General features: G+C 40.4%; 1 protein-coding gene across 2 annotated transcripts in view; it reads right to left on the reverse strand.

The window, feature by feature from the left end:
- The window catches only part of LOC139585039 (involucrin-like), a 126,282-nt gene that overhangs the window by 79,617 nt on the left and 28,233 nt on the right, over nt 1-18,432 (reverse strand). Inside the window, exon 6 of one of the 2 annotated variants that reach the window (XM_071417441.1) lies at nt 11,214-14,542. The exons of the other annotated variant lie outside the window; for it this stretch is intronic. Coding sequence (XP_071273542.1) covers nt 13,973-14,542 — 570 coding nt within the window. The 3' untranslated portion in view covers nt 11,214-13,972. Of the gene's footprint in view, nt 1-11,213; nt 14,543-18,432 lie in introns of those variants that run through there. 2 annotated transcript variants of the gene reach the window in all.

An 18,432-nucleotide genomic window follows, 5' to 3' on the forward strand; every position in this document is an offset into this window, starting at 1 on the left:
GGATTGGCATGGGGTTGGATTAGGCACCACAGGAAGTGGTGAGCAGGTGGCTCAGCTGGTACTGGCGTATGCATGGATTTCTCCTGTCAGTTCTCCATGGGCATGTGCTTCTGCTCCTTCTCCTTTGACTTCCAGCAAGATTTATGAGATATATGTGAGCAGAGATACCTAAGATACCTGGTACTGACACAGATTCTAATTATTGACAGAGCTGAAGACATACTGTTTGTTACTTTTCACACTAAAACCTTCCATGGAGGTGAAGGGAAAAGACAAGCTGTGTGCTGCTTACCGGGGCACGGAATCCTCATGAAGATGTGACAGCAGTTTGTTTTATTCCAAGAGGGGGAAACATACTTTTTAAAATATTCTCAGTAAATATTTCTTCTATCATCTGAAGTGTGCTCTGAAAAAAATCCCACCAAAAAACCCCCAGCTTTAAAAAGTCTTTGGTTACTCCTTAGATTGATTTAAATCAAAGCAGGCCAGTAATTATTCTGATGATTAATTTACTGCAAAGTCTTTTGAATGACAAAATTATACCAGTTTGTGTTTAATAAGTAAAATTATAGCTTGTTCCTCTGTTGTCAAAAAAGATGTGAAACATCAACTTTCATCAGTTGAGCTGGATTTTTTAATAACAGCAGCAAGAAGTGATTTTCTAGCATATAAATTACTAAGCAGAGGAAGCTGCCTCTCTGTCTTTGCAAGTCATTATTTTTTGCAGATTTATTACTTAAAACTATTTGTTGAGCAATTTGTGCAGGGATGGAGTTGGAGTCAGAAAGCTTTGCTTAAAATTCAAGCTGGGCAAGTTATTCCAACACCCTGATGTTGGACAAGGACTGAGAGATTCAATCCCTGTGCACCATCTGTGACTGATGTTAGCACAAGCAGCTGGTAAAGAACTGAGCCTTTCCTGGTGTGACCCCCAGGTGATGGGGGTGATGGGGTTTGTGCTTTGACTGGCTCTTGAGTATCTCTGAGCTGGCCCTGACTGCTTCTCAGCACTGCCAGCTGCCTCTTGGCCAACATTTGCACATCCTGTCACAGGATGCTTGTGCATTTTCCTCCAATCCAGTCTCTTCCTTCTAGCCTTCCTCTCTGGTGTCCTGCCACCTAGTGCTTCCTCCACAGTCCTTGACAAGCACCAGGAACTGCCTCTACTTGCCAGTATACAGCTTCCTGCATGTTGCAGGAAGAGATAGGCTGTCACACGTGTTTATTAAGAAGTATTTCATAAATTCAAATTAGTTAATTTAGAAAAATTGTTAATGCTTATTAGGAAAGAATGATTAGTCCCTGTATTTGAGAAGTGATGTATGTGTTCAGATGGCACACTTAGCCACACAGTTTTGCTATGGAAAATTCAGATTTTGGTTTAGAAAGGTGTGCTTTGGTTTGATTTGCGTTTTTCAGCATAGAAGTGCTATCATATTTACATAAAATTTCCAAAGGAAAGTTAATTTCTGCCTGAACCTTCAGAATACCCCCTCACCTAGGAGGGAGGGTTGTGTATGCTCATTATGAGTGTAGATGCTGTTTGGACCAGTCTGAGGACAGACAAATGCCCTAATTGTACTTCAGTCGTGCTGCTGTTTGTTACAAAATCCTCAGGACTCTGGAGAAGCTGCTGACGTGATCAAACTGTAACCCAGTTCTGGCTCAGTTTTCACTGGTTAGCAAAGTATTTAGAATCCTTGCATTAGCCTGGCTTGCTGGGCTGGACTGATTTACTGAAGTCCCCAACTGTTGACATGTCAACTGACCTACTGCAAAAGACTATAGCCCAGATTTATTAACCTGTATTTTTTAGTACATTTTAAGAGCCTTTTCAAGGTCTGATGCTGTCCAACAGTGAGCAATAGTGCACTTAGAAACATTGAATTAGGTAACTGTTGACATAATTTTGGGTCTGCAGTCTGAAATACAGATCTTACGGATTGTTGCAATTTTCATAACAGCAAAAACAGTTTGCACAGAAGTAGCAATATGACTTCAATTAAACAACAGTTTTTATTACAAGTAAAGGAGGTGACAGAATGATAAATCTTATTGGATTTCAGTTGGAAGAACAGCCTTTGGTAATGCTTAACAGTTTTTTTTTTGTATACATAACCCACATAAAATACAACGCTCACTGCTAGCTGACTAGTAAAATCTTAGTAGTGAATAAAAGTATAGATTTGGGAGGGCATTTTTCTAGGGAACAAAAAAAAGGTTTCTCTATCACCTCTCCAAGCCTGTAACTAACAGTAATGTAATGCTTTAGCCAGACCACTCACTTACTGGTTTTAAGTTTGGGCTTACAAACAGTGAACAAGATGCAGAGCATGGGCAGGCACAATCTGAGAGGATAAATAGGTTATCACAGCCACAGGAAAAAGGTCTTTCATGGAAGAGTATACTGTTCTTGTTTTATTTTAGAAGCCAGAATTTCTGTTTCCCATTTCTAGAAGCTCCAAAACAGAAAAGTGTAAGTGAGCACACTAGAAATTATTTTCTACCACTGAGCTTTCATTCTATAAACATGGAGACAGAGGGAAACCCTAAAGATCTGACAAACACACACACAATCAGGTAAAATGGCAGTGAAGTTTGGAGTGGGACCTAGGCTGCTAGAAAGGATCTGACTGGATTTCAGGATAATTCAGGAAATAGAGGAACATGGAGTGTGTGTTTCAACTAGTTAGTCTTCTATCTACATTTTAGTTAGAGAGAGGTAGTGAAGCCGAAATACTACTTTTAAAGGGGTTCTTATCTATTGTTATTATTTTTAAATTACATTGCAATGAGATAGAAAATTTATTTGGGGAGGGTATGAAAAGAGATACAAACTAAACAAATGTCAAAAATCACTGTTAATAGCTTACTCTATGAGGTTTCTTTCACTTTCCTCTGCACAAAGAAGTTTGAGTCTGTGATTTCAGAGTATTAATTTTTCTTCCCCTTCTTGTGTTCCACCATTTCTCCAGGCTGGCATTACAAAAAACACTTGTGTTCACTTTATTTATCAATTTTGCTGAAACAGAGTTCTATTATTTTTATGGTAGCAGTATTACCTGAATGTATGGCAAGTTTGGTTCTACCAAAGGCACATATCTGATACTCTCAGCCTGGAAGGCAAAAATGGGTAGAGATGGTTTGGTTTTAAATAAGCAGCCTGTTCCATGCTAAATTTCATAGCTGACGTAAAGAATGACAAGTAAAAAGGGAATGTTCAGCAATCAAGTTTTACCATCACATCAGATGATTTAATACCATTACACAGCCTCAGACTGCATTTTGTTCATCGCTCATAAGATTTGGCATGATCCTGCCTGACCTGCTTGAGAGCAGGCTGGCAATACCATACAGCTCCCATTTTGTTGCCAAAAGCTAAATCAGCCTCCTAAGGAGCAGGAATTCAGGACATGACTGTCAGTTCTGGCAAGACTTGAAGCTGCTAAAGACCTTGCAGGAAGGTGGTTTTGTACAGGGTGCAGTGCAGCTCCCTTCACACCTTGGAGCAGCACAGAAACCTGTGGCAGGGTCTCACACAAAACTGCCTGCAAATACACATAAAAGCCACCAGAGTCAGCTCCATAAGGATAAATTCCTAATGGGATAATATGATACTTGTGCAACACTATAGACTTGCCTTCCTCCCTCATTCCTGAAGTATACTTAAGGTCTCTCTGAGGAGTAAGCAGGTTTTAAATTTACTGACTTTACAATCAAAATTTATTTTAAAGAAAGGCAGTTTGTTCTCAGAGCCTAATAGAAACTACTATTTAAAATGCTTATAGACTCCCCATTGAATTAATATCAGATCACCTCTTAATGTACTTCTCTCTCTCATATCTTGGGTACAGAGCACAACTATCTTCCTCTGTGAAAACAAGACAGAGATACAGCCACAGACAAAGTGTGCAAAGACCAGGATTTTATTTTCTTTAAATGGAGCAGAGTATAGGCACCAGTATTCAATGAGGACAGCATGCAAGTATCTGCCTCTGAGTGATGCTTCCAAACCATGCAAGTAGCCTGCTGTGGAACAGAGCCATGAACACTTGTCCTCCAACAGGACATTCATCCTTCAACTTAACAGAGCCTCTTTCTGCATGTGAGGCACTGAAGTGCTATTTTAGTTCACTGTCTTTCAGACTCATCACACCCAATATTACACAAAATAACTTAGCAAGACCTCCCTGCAGTATATTTAAGGACACAAGTGACACTAGACAGCTGCTAACATTCTTTTCGAAATGAGAAACTTAAAATGAGAACAGTCAAAGCTGGGCACTGCTTATTACCTTACTGTGGTAACACAGCGTAAGATGATGATAGTAGCAGCTCCTTGGGTTTTGGAAACTTAAAACTGTCTGCTGGCACTGCTAACATAATTCACACTACAGGCTACCTCAAGGCTTGAAAATGCAAGCAGAGCAGTTCCTGTCCTTGTGTCTGTCTTTGCAATGTGTGCAGCGTCTGGAGCAGCAGCACTGAAACAAGGATGAGTGCTGAGGCTGCATCTCTCATCATCTCTTACCACGAACAAGCTGTGGAAGGAAGTTGTTCCTCCTTTTAGACTATTAATCCAGAGCTGCTGCAGTCACCTTAATGAAGCACTTGCACTCTTTACAGTACTGCTTGGGTCCAGTATGGAAAGGAAAGGTGAGGATGTCTTCCTAGCAAAGTTCTCTGCTGGGATATACTGGCTCCCCTCTGGCACACAGAGAGGAAAACCTGAACAGAAGCTGTAGCATGGTTCTGGGATGAGTGAGCTCCTAATGCTGCAGCAGTGTTGTGTCTCAGCAGCCATTTGGCTGGTACATGTGTGTCACTGACAATCTGGGAAGAGAGAAAAGGGTTATATGATGAGCTGTGGAAGGTCAGCAGCTTTTAGGCATCACCTGTTTGTATGTCAGCTGCCAGTGTGGCACCTAACAAGCCCCACGAGTTACCTAAAGAGCAAAAAAAGCCAATAAAAGTGCAGGTTGCATCCTCTCTGATGCCAAGAAGGCACTATTGAAGATGGAAAGTAAAGAAACAAGTCACTTGAGTTTCTGTTGTACTTGTCCTTGTAGTTTTGGGTTGTCAAATGTGGGCAAAATAGGAACCACAAAATGTTGCAGTTCTACCAGGACCAGTGAGTAGCTCTTGGCTGCTTTCACCTATGGCTGCCTGTGGTTCCACTCATGACACCCTCCATAAGAGCTCTCTGCATTTCACTGGCAAATTGAAATGCAGTCCTCTACTCAAATAAACATTTTAGGCTGCCTAATGAGTCACCAAAAGGTTGAATTCTCACACAGGCAACAGATATCTCAACAGCAATGTTTTCTGGCAAAGAGATTAGGTATATATCTGTCATGGTTCAACACCTGCCAGCAACTAAGTACCTCACAAAATGTTCTGCAGAATGTCTTGGCTTAGTTTAGACCTCTAGATAAATCTCACTTGAAATTTAGGCAAATATACTCAGGTAACTCTGCCACTATAAAAATAATAGATATATGTGTTTCAGCAAAATTGATAAAGTGAGCACAAGTGTTTTTTTTAATCCCAGCCTGAAGAAATGGTGGGAGACAAGAATCAGGTTTGGATCAACAACAGATCCTTTATTTAGAATTGCCATCCTAAAATTCAGTTTCTTATTAGAAATGAAATTTTCACACCATCAGTTCATACATTCCAAGATACTTCTGTAAATTCAAGATGTCAAAACATTAGGAAATTATAGCATAAGTTATTCAAATTATTTTAAAATGAGTTGTGGTTTCCTATGAGCAGTTGGAATACTTATAGAGTGCAGGGAAAATAAAGATTCTTCCCTAAATATCTTTAGATGTTCACAAGGCATTTCTTTCTTTTTAACATAAAAACAGAATACATGTGGCAATGTGGGGGATTGAGAAGTTTTTTGTTAGCAGGAGATTCAAAGTGAGTAATATATTCATTTAAAACACATGCTGATAAATATTCCATACTATGATGCTGGATTGCTTAATATCTTTTTTTTCCTTCCAACCATATAAGATGATAGACTATTTGTATAAAACATAGTAAATGGAAGCAATATCCAGTATGCAGCCTTCTTTTGAAATATCTGTGTTTTATCAGCCATGGGAGTGTGTCGTTTTCATGATTTTGAAATAGTAAATAATACACTGATTTTACAGTCTTAAAATATAGAATCATTAGCAAGCCTCCTTCTATGAAGAGTCCTGAGAATTGTTCTGTTTCTCATCTGTCAAGGGCTACAACTTAATCAGCTTTTGTTTAATTGAATAATTCTGTTATGGTAGAGAGTGTAAGCAATTGTTACACATGCTTGAATCTGCATCAACATGACGTAAATAAATCAGCATGGTTGTGCTGATGGAAAAGACATTACTTCTACATAGCCCAAAGAGCAGCCAAATGCTAAAAACTGAAGTTCTGGTGCAACACATGGGGTAACATATGCACTCAGAGTAAAACAGGTGTCATAGATGGGGATGGCAATGAGTAAATAATAGCTGATTTCAGTGCAGCAGGATTTAAAACCACAGACCTGGTAATCAGAGCTGCTTGAAATGTGAGGTTAGATTGAACCTGCTAAAAGTTGCCAAAGATAATTTAAAAAGGAGAAAAATAGAAGAAAAAAGCCCAAGTAGTAACTGAAGGCAATGCCAAGGAGCTCACCTGCAGCCCATGAAAGCTGCTCAAAAGGACAGGGGAACTCTTCCCATCAGTACTGCATCATAAATCAAACACATGGGAAAGGGCCCAGCTCAAGGCAGGAGTTACTCCCAAGGAAGGACATCCTTAGTGCCAACTTGCTGTTTCCAGGCCCCACAGCACTGTGAGTGGTGTGTCCCAAGTGGATGTTCTCCCTCCAGGGACTGGTGGAACATTTCCTACAACTGCAGGCTGCAGCACAGAGACCCTCCCTTAGCGAGTGAGGAGCAGGACAGAGGTGACAGCAGCAGCCTTAGCATGGCAGCTCACCCTGCAGAGCAGCCCCACACCCCCAGGAACAGGAACATGGAAGAACCATTTCATAAGAACAGAATAGTTTGAGTTACAGGGTTAAATTATGTAAGGAAGTGACTTTCAAGAACATCCAGTTTCAACCCTTTTGCCATGGGCAGGGACACCTTCCACTTGACCAGGTTGCTGGGGGTCCCATCCACCTTGGCATTGGCCACTTCCAGGGATGGAGCATGGACAAGTGATGGCTGATATGCTCACAAGTCCAAGGCTGGAGGCAGCCTGACACAGGATGGCCCCTGACACTAAACCCTGCAATTTGCTGCTGCATCTCTGAGTCATCTGAGTAAATTGGAGACTACAGGGAGAACTTGTGCCCCTTCTGTCTGCTCTTAAACAACCAGCATCTGCAAAGGAAAGTGTAAGTGCTGCTCTGTGAGACCCTGATGTACACTTGCTGCTACATTTACTGCAATTCCATTTTGTGCCGGCCCCACTTTCTATTTACAGTAAGTCAGCAGTATTCTTCCTCAGTTATTCCAAGGAGGATTACAGCAGCTCAGAGACTTCAGGATGGCTCAGTGCCCCCACTGCCACAGGGGCTCTTGGAAACCAGAATAAAAGGGGCTTACAAGCAGCAGACTAACAGCTGCCAAAGAGAGCTAGCCCAGAGCCCAATGCCCAGCTCAAAGGCGTGGCATTGGGCATCCTGCTCTACACCAGTAAACTGAAGAAAACGTTCCAGCTGGGAAATGCATTCAAGTACAGAGGCATCATGGAAGACTTCAAAGTGTATGGCCCCATGCCTAACTGGATGAATGGGTAGGAGGAAGAATAAACTAAGAGTAGCAGAAAAAATAAACAGCAATAGGAAAAGCAGTGTTAAGACGTGGTCTAGTGATGGGGCAGTGAATCAGTTTAGTGAATTCTACAAAGCCATGCTCCTGACAATGGGAAGAGAAGTGTACTTTAAGTTTTTGAGAGGCAGATTTGAATGTATAAGTACTTCTCCTGGCTATAAAAGGCTGAGGGAAACCTGATTTTATGGATCATGTTCACATGCATTACTGCTTGCTTTCTATGCACATAAATAGTGATCAACTAAGCAAAGGTTCTCCTTTTCTGCTTTAAAAAACCAGAACAGTGTCACTGCAAGTCCTGCAGCTACTAAAATGGGTGACAGCACAGGAGTGGGGGTGGTGCATAGGACAAGTCAAGAGCACGGTGTGCAGATATGCTGAGGAATAGATACCTGGCTCTTGTCCTCAGTGGAGAGCAAAACATGGAGAAGAAAATTTAAAAAGTAAAACAAATACTGCCACAAGGGTGTCCATCTCTTTTCAGGTTATTTTTTTTTTTCCTCAAATCTTAAGCTCCTGAAATTTTATGTTTATATCACTTCTTACGCATTTAAAGTTTTTTCTGGTGCCAGCAACAGTTAAAATGCCCTGAAACATATCTTAAAATATAACTTTAAGCAAAACTCAATATTCATTTGGGTTTTGACTGATAATATATTACCATTATAGTGTATTTATTTATAACCCATTTTGTAAAGGGTTTCATAACAGTACCTAAATGGTTTCAATTATCCAGGCTGAAATTATATTGCTTCAATATAATTTTATTTTAATTATGTTTTACATGTTTCAATATAATTTGATTATTTCTGGAAATAATCATTTCTGGGTGCTTTATGTGTGAAATTAGTAGATAGAATAATTTCAGTATCAGCCTCAGAGACTAATTAGTGGGTTTAAGTAAAGTAAACCAAGACCAAAAAGGTCTTTTCCACAAAGTTAAAGGTGAGAGAAGAAACTCTTTTTGTCAGCAGAGCTGCCAAGTCTCCCATAGCCCTCTCAGCCTCCTTCTTGTCTGGCCAAGGTATCTGTCCAGGCTGGATTTCCCACAGGTCACCTAACACAAGGAGACAGTGCCCCACTGGGATAAGAATCAAGAATCAGGCCCATAGATTTTATACAGATAAGAGAATTATTATTCTGTGAAGCAACACACTCACATTAGGTTGCTGTATTTGGAAGCAAAGCCTTAAAAAAGATCAGGCAGAAGAATCTCTGCATTTCTCTATTAAATTTATTTCAGCAAAAATATTCAGAATTCCCAGCAGCTCTCAATAACAGCCTTTATCATGCAGAAAATTGGGGATTTGATTTGGTCTCAGCAGAATTAGATAAGACTCCAGTGTCACTGATGGAACTGCCTCCACTTCAGTCTGAGCAGGATTTGACCTCAAGTCAGCTTCATTCTGAAAAACACCTATGAACCACAGAGCATCCTAAGCTTAGCCCTCTACCTCAAGGGGATTTATCACAAGAAAAACCTTTAACAGGTGTTTGATTCCAGTTCACTATTCACAAGCAGTTGAGCAGATTCTTTGTCTAAGGAAAAGTGAAATATCCCATAAACTTTACAAGTGCATTAGAAGCTCAGTGTGATCACCTCTCTCCAACATATTTACTTGTCACTATTTAATGCTTATTCAGTATTATTTTTTTCTTACTCAACAGCATGAAAGCTGAACTTGGCACCCACCAGCAGATAATAAATGCTGGATTTCTGGCAAAGAGGGATATAAACTACTATCTCATACAGATGTTCATCTCTCTTTTTTACATTAAGAAACTCAAGGTTCAAAGGGTAGCAAACAGCCAGGCAGCAGTTTACAAGTTTTTTTTCATTTCAAAGATGGAATTATCTAAGTGCTATGTCCAGTTTAAAATCAGGATCTGTTTTTCCACCTCTGATCTAAGCACTGACACCCCGCATCTTGCAACTTGGATAAAAAAATAACTGTAAATAAAATTTCTAAAAATTTCTAAAAGAAGTTGTTAATTTTTTCAGCTGATCTTAAAAAGCACTTTTCTTATTAGAAAATCAAAAGTCATAGTGGAAAAAAAAAAAAGCCCTGGGTGGACATTTACTACTTAAAAAAAAAAAATTTAGAAATTAATTTTCTTTCGTGAGCCAGAAAAGTGTGTTTCCATTTAATAGTCTCTTTTGGAATCTTTTTACAAGGCTTGCTTCAGGTTTTGGCTGCAGAGGTCAAAACCCATGGTTGGAAGCCAGATTCAGAGGTGCTAAACCTACACAGAGCTTGGATTTAAGCCCATCTGGAAATGGTTTTGAGAATAAAACTGTAGAATACTCCTGTACTAACTTGCTTAGGATTTATGGTGCTCCAGATGTGTCCTTCTGGTTCTAACCCTGAATAGCCACTTCCACAAAGAAAGTATTTACAACATTTCAATATTCCCCAGGATGTGGCTTTTTTAACAGGAATACTTCTTAAACTTATCTTTCATTCCAACAACTACTTTTAGTTCCAAGACAGTATGATGATGAGAAAAGAAGAGAACATTTCCTAACAGAGAGAAATCCAGAGTTTTCTCTGATCTCCAGAGTGCCATAAAAAAGCTTCTCTCCAGGCTAAGCCTGCAGCTCTGCAGCTGGAGGTTATGCTGACTTTGCAAGGAGTGTGGGCATGTGCAAAAAACTCCAAGTTTTTTCTTCTTTGTTGTTGTTGTCTGTGTTTGCTTTTTACATAAGAATTTATGAGGAACAACAGCAAGTGTTGCTAAATGTTTTAAATTGAGGGATTATTCCTTCTACCTGCATGCAAGGAAACAGTGTAGGACTTCTGCCTTGGTAGTACACTACACCATGGAAACTGTGACTAACAACAGCAGAAAAGATCAAATGGAAATTAAATGCTTCAAGAAGGTCAGTTTATCACTCACCCCCCTACAACTTTCTGCTCCTAGTTAAAGGATCAGGCAGGATGAGTGTGGGGATGCTGCCTGAAGCTGTCCTACCTTTCCTTTGGCTCTGCAGTGCCAGCTGAGGAGGCTGGCATCTTCCTGACATGAAATGCATGTAAACAAGGAGGTGCCTCTGCTTTCTTCTACATATGTAGAAAGTACAAGACTATGGAAGGAGAGAGCCAGCTGAACTAACCAATATAATTTTCATTTGTTTTAACACAGAGGCATATGGCTCTTGTTCAGTTGCATCTGACCTGCAAAATATGGAACATCCAGGAAAGAACTGGCCCATCTGATGTTTAGTGCCTAACAGCAGCCATGGTATTCATGATGGGGTATTTACAGAACACTATTTCCATTGGATTTGGCATCCTATTTATTAGAAACATCCAGTTAAAACCAGCCTCCTCCCAACCTGCTTGGAAAGTACTTATCATTGCAGTGCAATTCATCATTGAACACTTACACAAAAAGTCACAGTGGGTAATATTTATTGCAAGTTCTCTCCAACCCCAATGTTGCACCATTATTTCAATAACTCAAGTTACATTCAACTAAATTCAATTACAATAAAGTAGAAGATTGCATTTCTACATTAACTACTAGTGCTTATAAAGAAAATTACTCAAAGGGAAAAAAAACCCAGGCAAGTTAGAGACCAAAGAGAGAAAAAAAAAATCATAGGAAAAAGACAGCAAATGCAGGAATCATAAAGAGTGAATCAAACTGCCTTCTGGATCTGAATTGCATAGTGTAATTTCCCTACAGTAGTCATAAAGAAGGACAATTAATCTTCTTCAGCCCTATAAAGATTTTCTTTTCAGAAACTCTCTCCGTCTTGTTTTACATCATAAATGTCTAATAATCAAATATATTTCAATTAATTTGAATAAAAAAATAACAGGAAACAAAAACTCTTGGCTAAAGCAGAACATCAACAAAATTTAAGACTTATTTATTACTTCTTTTATATTCTCCACCACAAAGCTGAAAATATGTTATTATTTGAACAGAATTACAGAAGCTTATTTTGGCTTGGTTGTCATTAGAAACTAAATAGATGCATTTGGTAGATATTTGGTTTCAAGCACTATTCTGAATTGTCAAGATTAATCACAATGATACAATTTAAGTATATTTTTAAGTTAATGTCCCAAAACAAGTTACTCTACTCCCGCAATAAGTGAAATTAATTATCCTTCTTTCATTATAATAACCCTAAAACAGAGTTAAACTTAATTGGACCCTGTACACACTAAACCCCCAAATGTTTATGAGTGCAGGTTCACTATGCATTTGCTACACTCCAGTGCCATCTGTCTATAAAAAGATAATTAACATTTTCAATAAGAAGAAATACAGCATGTTGTAAAGTGTATTTGGTCCTAGGCCATTGAACCCACTTCAGTTCTTACAATGAATGATTGAATGATGCTGCTAATCCTTTTCTGAATTAGAAAAAAACCCAACCCAAAACTAAGGAACGCTGTATTGTCAGTGTATATTTGAAGCAAGTTTTCTTGAAAAAAAAAAAAAAGAAATCATCCAGAAGGCCTTGATATAGAGATGCTCCCTGATGTGTCAACTCTAAAGTACTCCCCCAAAATAACCTTGTAGGCTTTCTCTAATAATTTAGCTGCCTTTTGAAGACCCCAGAGAAGCTGGGAATAGCAACTCTGGAATTTGCATTTAGAAGACCATTTGGGGACAGCCTTTTCAAAGTCCACAACCTTCAGTGGAGGGACATAAAAATAAATGCTCTGCCAAGCACTGCAACACAAGGGATCTGACAGACCCCAGAGTGAGTACAAAGCAGGTTCATTAAATGCAGAGCCTTCCCTTTCCTCCTGCAAAGTGGCTGGCTGAGGAAGGTTGTTTCCCTCCACTCCCTGTGAAAATTGTACAAATACAGCTCTTTGTTGTTTTTTGGGGATTTTTTTGTTGGTTTTTTTTTTTCGGTCAAAAGTTTGGTAACAAGTTTTAAGCCAGCCTGATGTTAATTTAACAGAGTGCATCATGGCCATTCTGCCTAAATGGGGAACCTTGTGGGGAAGCAAAGAGGCTTGATGCTACAACAATTTTTGGGTTTTGGGGGTGTGTACGTGTGGGGAGGAGGAGCTACTTCTTCATCGCACACTTGTTTTTTTAATTTGAACTGCGCACTTATTTTTCCCCACGCGAAAAAAAAAAAAAAAAAAAAGTACAAAGTATCTAAGTATCTCTTTCCAATTGGAGCAGATAAAGAAAGAAAGACGTTTGGCAGGTGCCCGCCCGGCTGCCGTCCCGCGGCTCCGCGGGTCCCTTCCCGGCGCATCTGGCTCTCCAGCGGTGCCATCTGCTGGTGCCGCTGCCGTCAGGCTCCGCCGGGAGCGCCGCCCCCGTGCCAAGGGCAGCGGGCACGGCTCTGCTCGGCCTCGGCCAGCAAAGGGCAAAGCCAGGAAACGTCAGCCCCAGCCAAAACTGCGCTTTAGAAAAGCGCTCTTGTCCCTTGTGTGCTCCTCAGGGCATTTTATAAAGACAATTCGTTAGATAAAGACAAGGAGAGGGAGAGGAAAACAAAGGAAAGTATTTAGTGCTATACCTTGTTTTCTTCCAAAAAAGCATTTTCCATAAGTCAGGCAAAATAATTTTCTCATTAAGTATCTACTGGGTCAGAGGAAAGCATGTACTTCACAATAGTGTGTTAACAGCTGACACCATCTACCTGTTACAGACGTGCACTGAACGACCCTGTGCAATCATGGCTTGGAGTCACTAATGAGAGCAGCTGTAGGGGTTAAGCAAGAGGAGGTGTCTTTAGGCAGCAATCAGAGAGGAGAAGGCAGGCAGGCAAAGGTGAAAAGCTGAGGGTGCAGGGCCAGGACAGGGGGTGAAGCAGGACAGAAGGAAGCTCAGCCAAGGCAGCAATGTGCATTTGGGCACCAAAAGTGTCTGGCAACAGCATTTGTGGCTGCTGAAGGGTCTGATTCTCTAAATCACAGCTCACTTGTCTTTGCAGTACATGTGCTCACACACATTGATGGTGGTATAGGTTTTGAGCTAGGCATTTTGCCATTGCAATATTCAGTAAGTGATGTTCCCCTCAGATTTTGCTCTACTTTTTTTCATCAGACTCTGGATAAGATTGTTTCCTGCAAAAAATGAATTCACCATACCCACCCCTCTGACCTCAGCCCCACTGTACCTGTTTGTCTTCTCCATCCTCACCAAGTTCACCAAGGATTGCAACAACTTTATCCTAAACTTGTCTGACCAGGTTCAGCATATTCTGTTGCTTCAGTTTTTTGCAAACTACCATCTGTTATCTTTGCTTTTTCTTGTTCCATTTCCAAGCTTTTCAACACATCTGAACTTGCTGGCAGCAGACCAAGTGCTGACTTTGAGTAGATATCTCCAGCTGTAGGAAAAGTCCCATCTGCAGCTTCAGGCTGTCCCTTTGCCTCATTGATTTCTTTTTCTTTAGTTGCAATTGAGGCCTCAGCAGTATTTTCAGATGGTTTATCATCAGCTACTGCTGTTGAGGCAAGCTTACAGCTTGCAGGAGTTGCTCCTATTTCAGCCTTTGCTGCATTGTTTGGGAGGTCTTCCCTGCTTGTTTCTTTCACATCTTCTGTCTGCATTTCTTGCTCTTTACTCTCTTCCCTACTACTGGAGCCCACATTGATTGAACACTCACAGTAATAATAACCAGATTCCTGCTTCCTCTTGCGCATGGCACAGAGATCAATCCGACTGAAGAGCTCTGTGCCAAAGTGGCTGTCTTCATATTCCTTATACAGATCCACACAAATTTTCCTGAAGCCCTATTTATTGAAAGAGCAAGATGACATTATGTGTATAATATAGGTGCACAAATACTCATGCACTTTAGGAAGGTGTGTCAAGTATTATCTTAACAAAACCCTGCAAAGAAAACACCACCCCACCCACCTCACACCTAATTAGGATAACAGCATCAACTTCATGTGGCAGTATTTAAGTTGATACTGAGAAAAGCCAGCCATTACAAATTAAAGTTATGGGAAGCTTGGCTTTTGCCCAATCCTCCATCTGCCCTACCCTCCTCAAGAATAAAAAAACATGCCAAATATACAAAATCAGATCAATTTAACCTACTGTTATTTAAATGCATCCACCTAATTTTAGATAATTCAGGCAAGTTCACAGCCACCACATATAATTATTCTGAATTGCCTTTAGGAGGGATTGCTTGATTTCAGCTAGAGTTCACCTTACTCAATTTCATCTTAAAGCTGTCTTAACAGACTGAAAAGTTAACCCTTCTCCTTGGTGCTCACTCTCCACAACAGTAATTAAAATGTTTGCTAAAGACAGGTTAGAAATAGAGTTCATGCACCTTCATCCCTGTGAAGAAATACTCAAAAGAAATTTAACTTGGTGACTAACTGGGAAAACAAGCTCATTCCAGCAAGCCAGAAAAGAAAAAGAAAACCTCAGCAGCTCTTAGATACCTACTAAGCACTGCCAGTATCTCAATTGCCAAATGCTACAACAGTCGACACACAACTGAAAGGTTACACTCCTAGAGATGTGTTTTTAAACACTGACACTTCTTTTCAGCCTAAGGAAAGTCACTTCTATTGCCATATCAAAGCACATGCTTAGAAATCATATGACTGTCAAGACCAAAAATCAGCAGCTCCTCAGAGTGATTTCTCTGCTCTTCTCCCCCTCAACAAGTTTGTGCACAGCAGCACTAGCTGCAGGTGTCACTGAGAATGGGTGAGAAACCCAACAATTCCATGGTTCCCAGGCCTTTAATTCAGACAGCAATTCAACAGGCTGCCAATTTATACAAGGGGCTCCCACAAAGCATTTAGCCTATAGCAAACCACATATGCTAGGGGCACATATGGAGATGTAATGAAGGACAGATGAATCATTAAACAACAGAGAATAGTCTCCACCTCTCCTAACCTAATGAGTATGTGAGCTAACAAGGCTCCAAGGAGCTCCTTGCAGCACATTGCCTCAAAGAATTCTCAATCAGTTTGTTCAGACCTGCTCCCAAACACCAGGGGAAGAAAAAAAAAAGAGCATTTTTACAAGGCTTCTTCCTCATAATGACAGACTTATTAGCAGGTGGATATGTACGGTTCACAGCATGGAGATTGTGGGAGGACAGCCAGAACAGCCACTGTCACCTGGGTAGAAGCAGATATAAATAGCTTCATAACCAAACACATCAAACCATCAGGCACTGCTGCCTGAGGTGACTAAAACACTTGAAAGTTTAAATAAACCAACAGCACACTTTTTTTGTGCCCCAGAGATACCCATGTGTCAGTCAGAGGCAGGCTGCTCAGGAGCCAGGAGCTGCATGTCACCTAAATGCCACAAGGTTCAAGTTCTGCTGAAATGCGGAGACACACTGCGCATGGGCTGTTTTCTGGGTAATCTGGGAGGATAATGGAAACTTGAGTAAGGTCACATCATTGAAGATAACTTATCAAGCAGCCAGAAGAGGGCAGGATTAAGACTGCCCTTCCATTATAAAGCACCAAATATTTTAATACAAGTACGTGACTTGTTAATATTTGTTAAATAACGTACTCTCTCACAACCCAGGGTAGACCACAGCTATTTCTACACCTGCACCAAGTGAATCTACTTAAAACAGCATAAAAGGAAACAAGCAAACATTTTCCACTTTAGCACTGAGGCACTTGATCCACCACTTTGCTCTGGCAGAGGTGAGATCAGGCACTGCCCAGCACTAAAGGCTAACAGCCCACACTGTGTTGCCTGTGCACTGGAGAAGGCTCTTACTACAAGTAATGAAGTGGATTCTCTTAAGAGGTGAACTGTTTCCTTTTGGCTCATTGGAAAGGTAGAGATCGAAACACCTGAAGAGCCCATATTTTTTATTTATGCCAGGGTCACACTGCCCATTTTGAACCTGATCTTCAAACAGCACATACTGCTCTTTTGGTAGCTATTCAGAATAAAAAGCACATATTCTTCAGAATAAAAAGCACACAATCCAAGATCTCTCTAGCCTCTTGAGATATTTAGACACACAACTAAAGCCAAAGATGCACAACTTCAAGGTGAAAGTTTACAGCTTTATCAGTTTTAAAGAGAACCAGCTTCTCTTCCCCCACAAATGAGAATGAGGTCTGCAGCTACATCACCAGTATCATCACATACCTCTCATTAACAAAGTGTGCTTGAGATATAAAATATAAACTGCCTTAGCAATTACCTCTTAAGCTTCATATAAGAAGCACTTCAACTGTGTGAAATACTTCAACAGCACCCTTTCTAGGAGGAAACAGTTATTTATGGTATAAAGAAAGTAATTACAGCCAGTAGATGGCATCATAATAACTTAAGTGATATTTTGTCTTATTCATACTTTGGCATCTTCTAGTGTTTAGGAGGGCCGATTTCTCTTCTGCACTATTTAGGAATGGGATACTATAAAAGTAATCAGTTTCCTCCTTTTTATTTGCACTATATTTGGAAAGAAATGCAGTAAGTGGTCTTCAAGATTATGTCTTATGTCTAGGGTTGAGCCTTACTAACCTCAGGGAGATTTGTACATGAACTTATAGGGTTCATATGCCCCCAATATTCAACTCAATATATGGTCCTACTCCAGTTTCACAGTCCTGGTCTGTAAAATAATATTTTAGGAGCAACAGCTTCATTGTGAAAACAAATTTGCACAAAAACAAGTAATGCTTCATAAACAAGGGACGAGTAGTGAATATTGTCTAGCTGAAGTCCAGGAAATTTTTTGACACTGTTTCATGTGACATCTTCATAGAGAAGGCTGATGAATTATTAGCTGGCTGAACAGTGAGGTGGATTGAAAATTGGCTGAACAGCCAGTTCCCTATGGCAGTGATTGGTGGCACAAAGTCTGCTTGGAGGCTGGTAACTAGAGATGTACACAGTACATAGAGGGGCCAATACAGGGTCCAGAACTGTTTAGCATCTTCATTAATTATCTAGATATTGGGGCAGAGTGCACCCTCAGCAACAGCACTAATAACAAGCTGGGAGAAGTGCCTGATCACTAGAAGGTACTGCCAACTAGAGGTATCTCAGTGGGCTGCAGAAATGGACCAACAGGAACTTCAGGAGGCTGAACAAGAAGCACAAAGGTCAGCCACAGGGGAGGAACGGACCAGGCACAAGTACAGGCTGACAGCTGACTGTGAAGAAGTTTTGCAGAAAAAGGACCTAGAGGTCCTGGTGGACACCAGGCTGACCATGAGCCAGTAGTGTATCCTTGCAACAAAGGCAGCCAGCAGTATCCTGGGCTGCATTAGGAGGAATGTTGCCAGCATATTGACAGAGATAATTCCCCTCTGCTCAGCACTGGTGAGGCCACAGCAGGAACACTGCATCCACTTCTGGGCATACCACTTGATATTCTAACGTTCAAAAACCTAAACACTTGCATTTTTTTATTTTTATATATATATGTGTGTGTGTATGCAATGAGACAGCATACATAAATCATGTTATGAGAGATTAAGTTATATTTAGTGATAGAGATCAAAAGAGGAGAGCAGGCAGGAAATTACAATTCTATTTTTTAATTTTAAATTTCATAGTAAGAGGAAGTGCGAAAATACTCCAGACAAGAGGCAACAGTAATTCCTACGTGCCTACTGTACAGTTTCTTTTGCATTAGACATTGCAGATGCCTCTGCTCATG

This window comes from Agelaius tricolor, unplaced genomic scaffold, assembly GCF_023055355.1.
Source record: "Agelaius tricolor isolate 1412-34295 unplaced genomic scaffold, bAgeTri1.0.p SCAF_2, whole genome shotgun sequence".
In the NCBI taxonomy this organism is placed as follows: Eukaryota; Metazoa; Chordata; class Aves; order Passeriformes; family Icteridae; genus Agelaius; species Agelaius tricolor.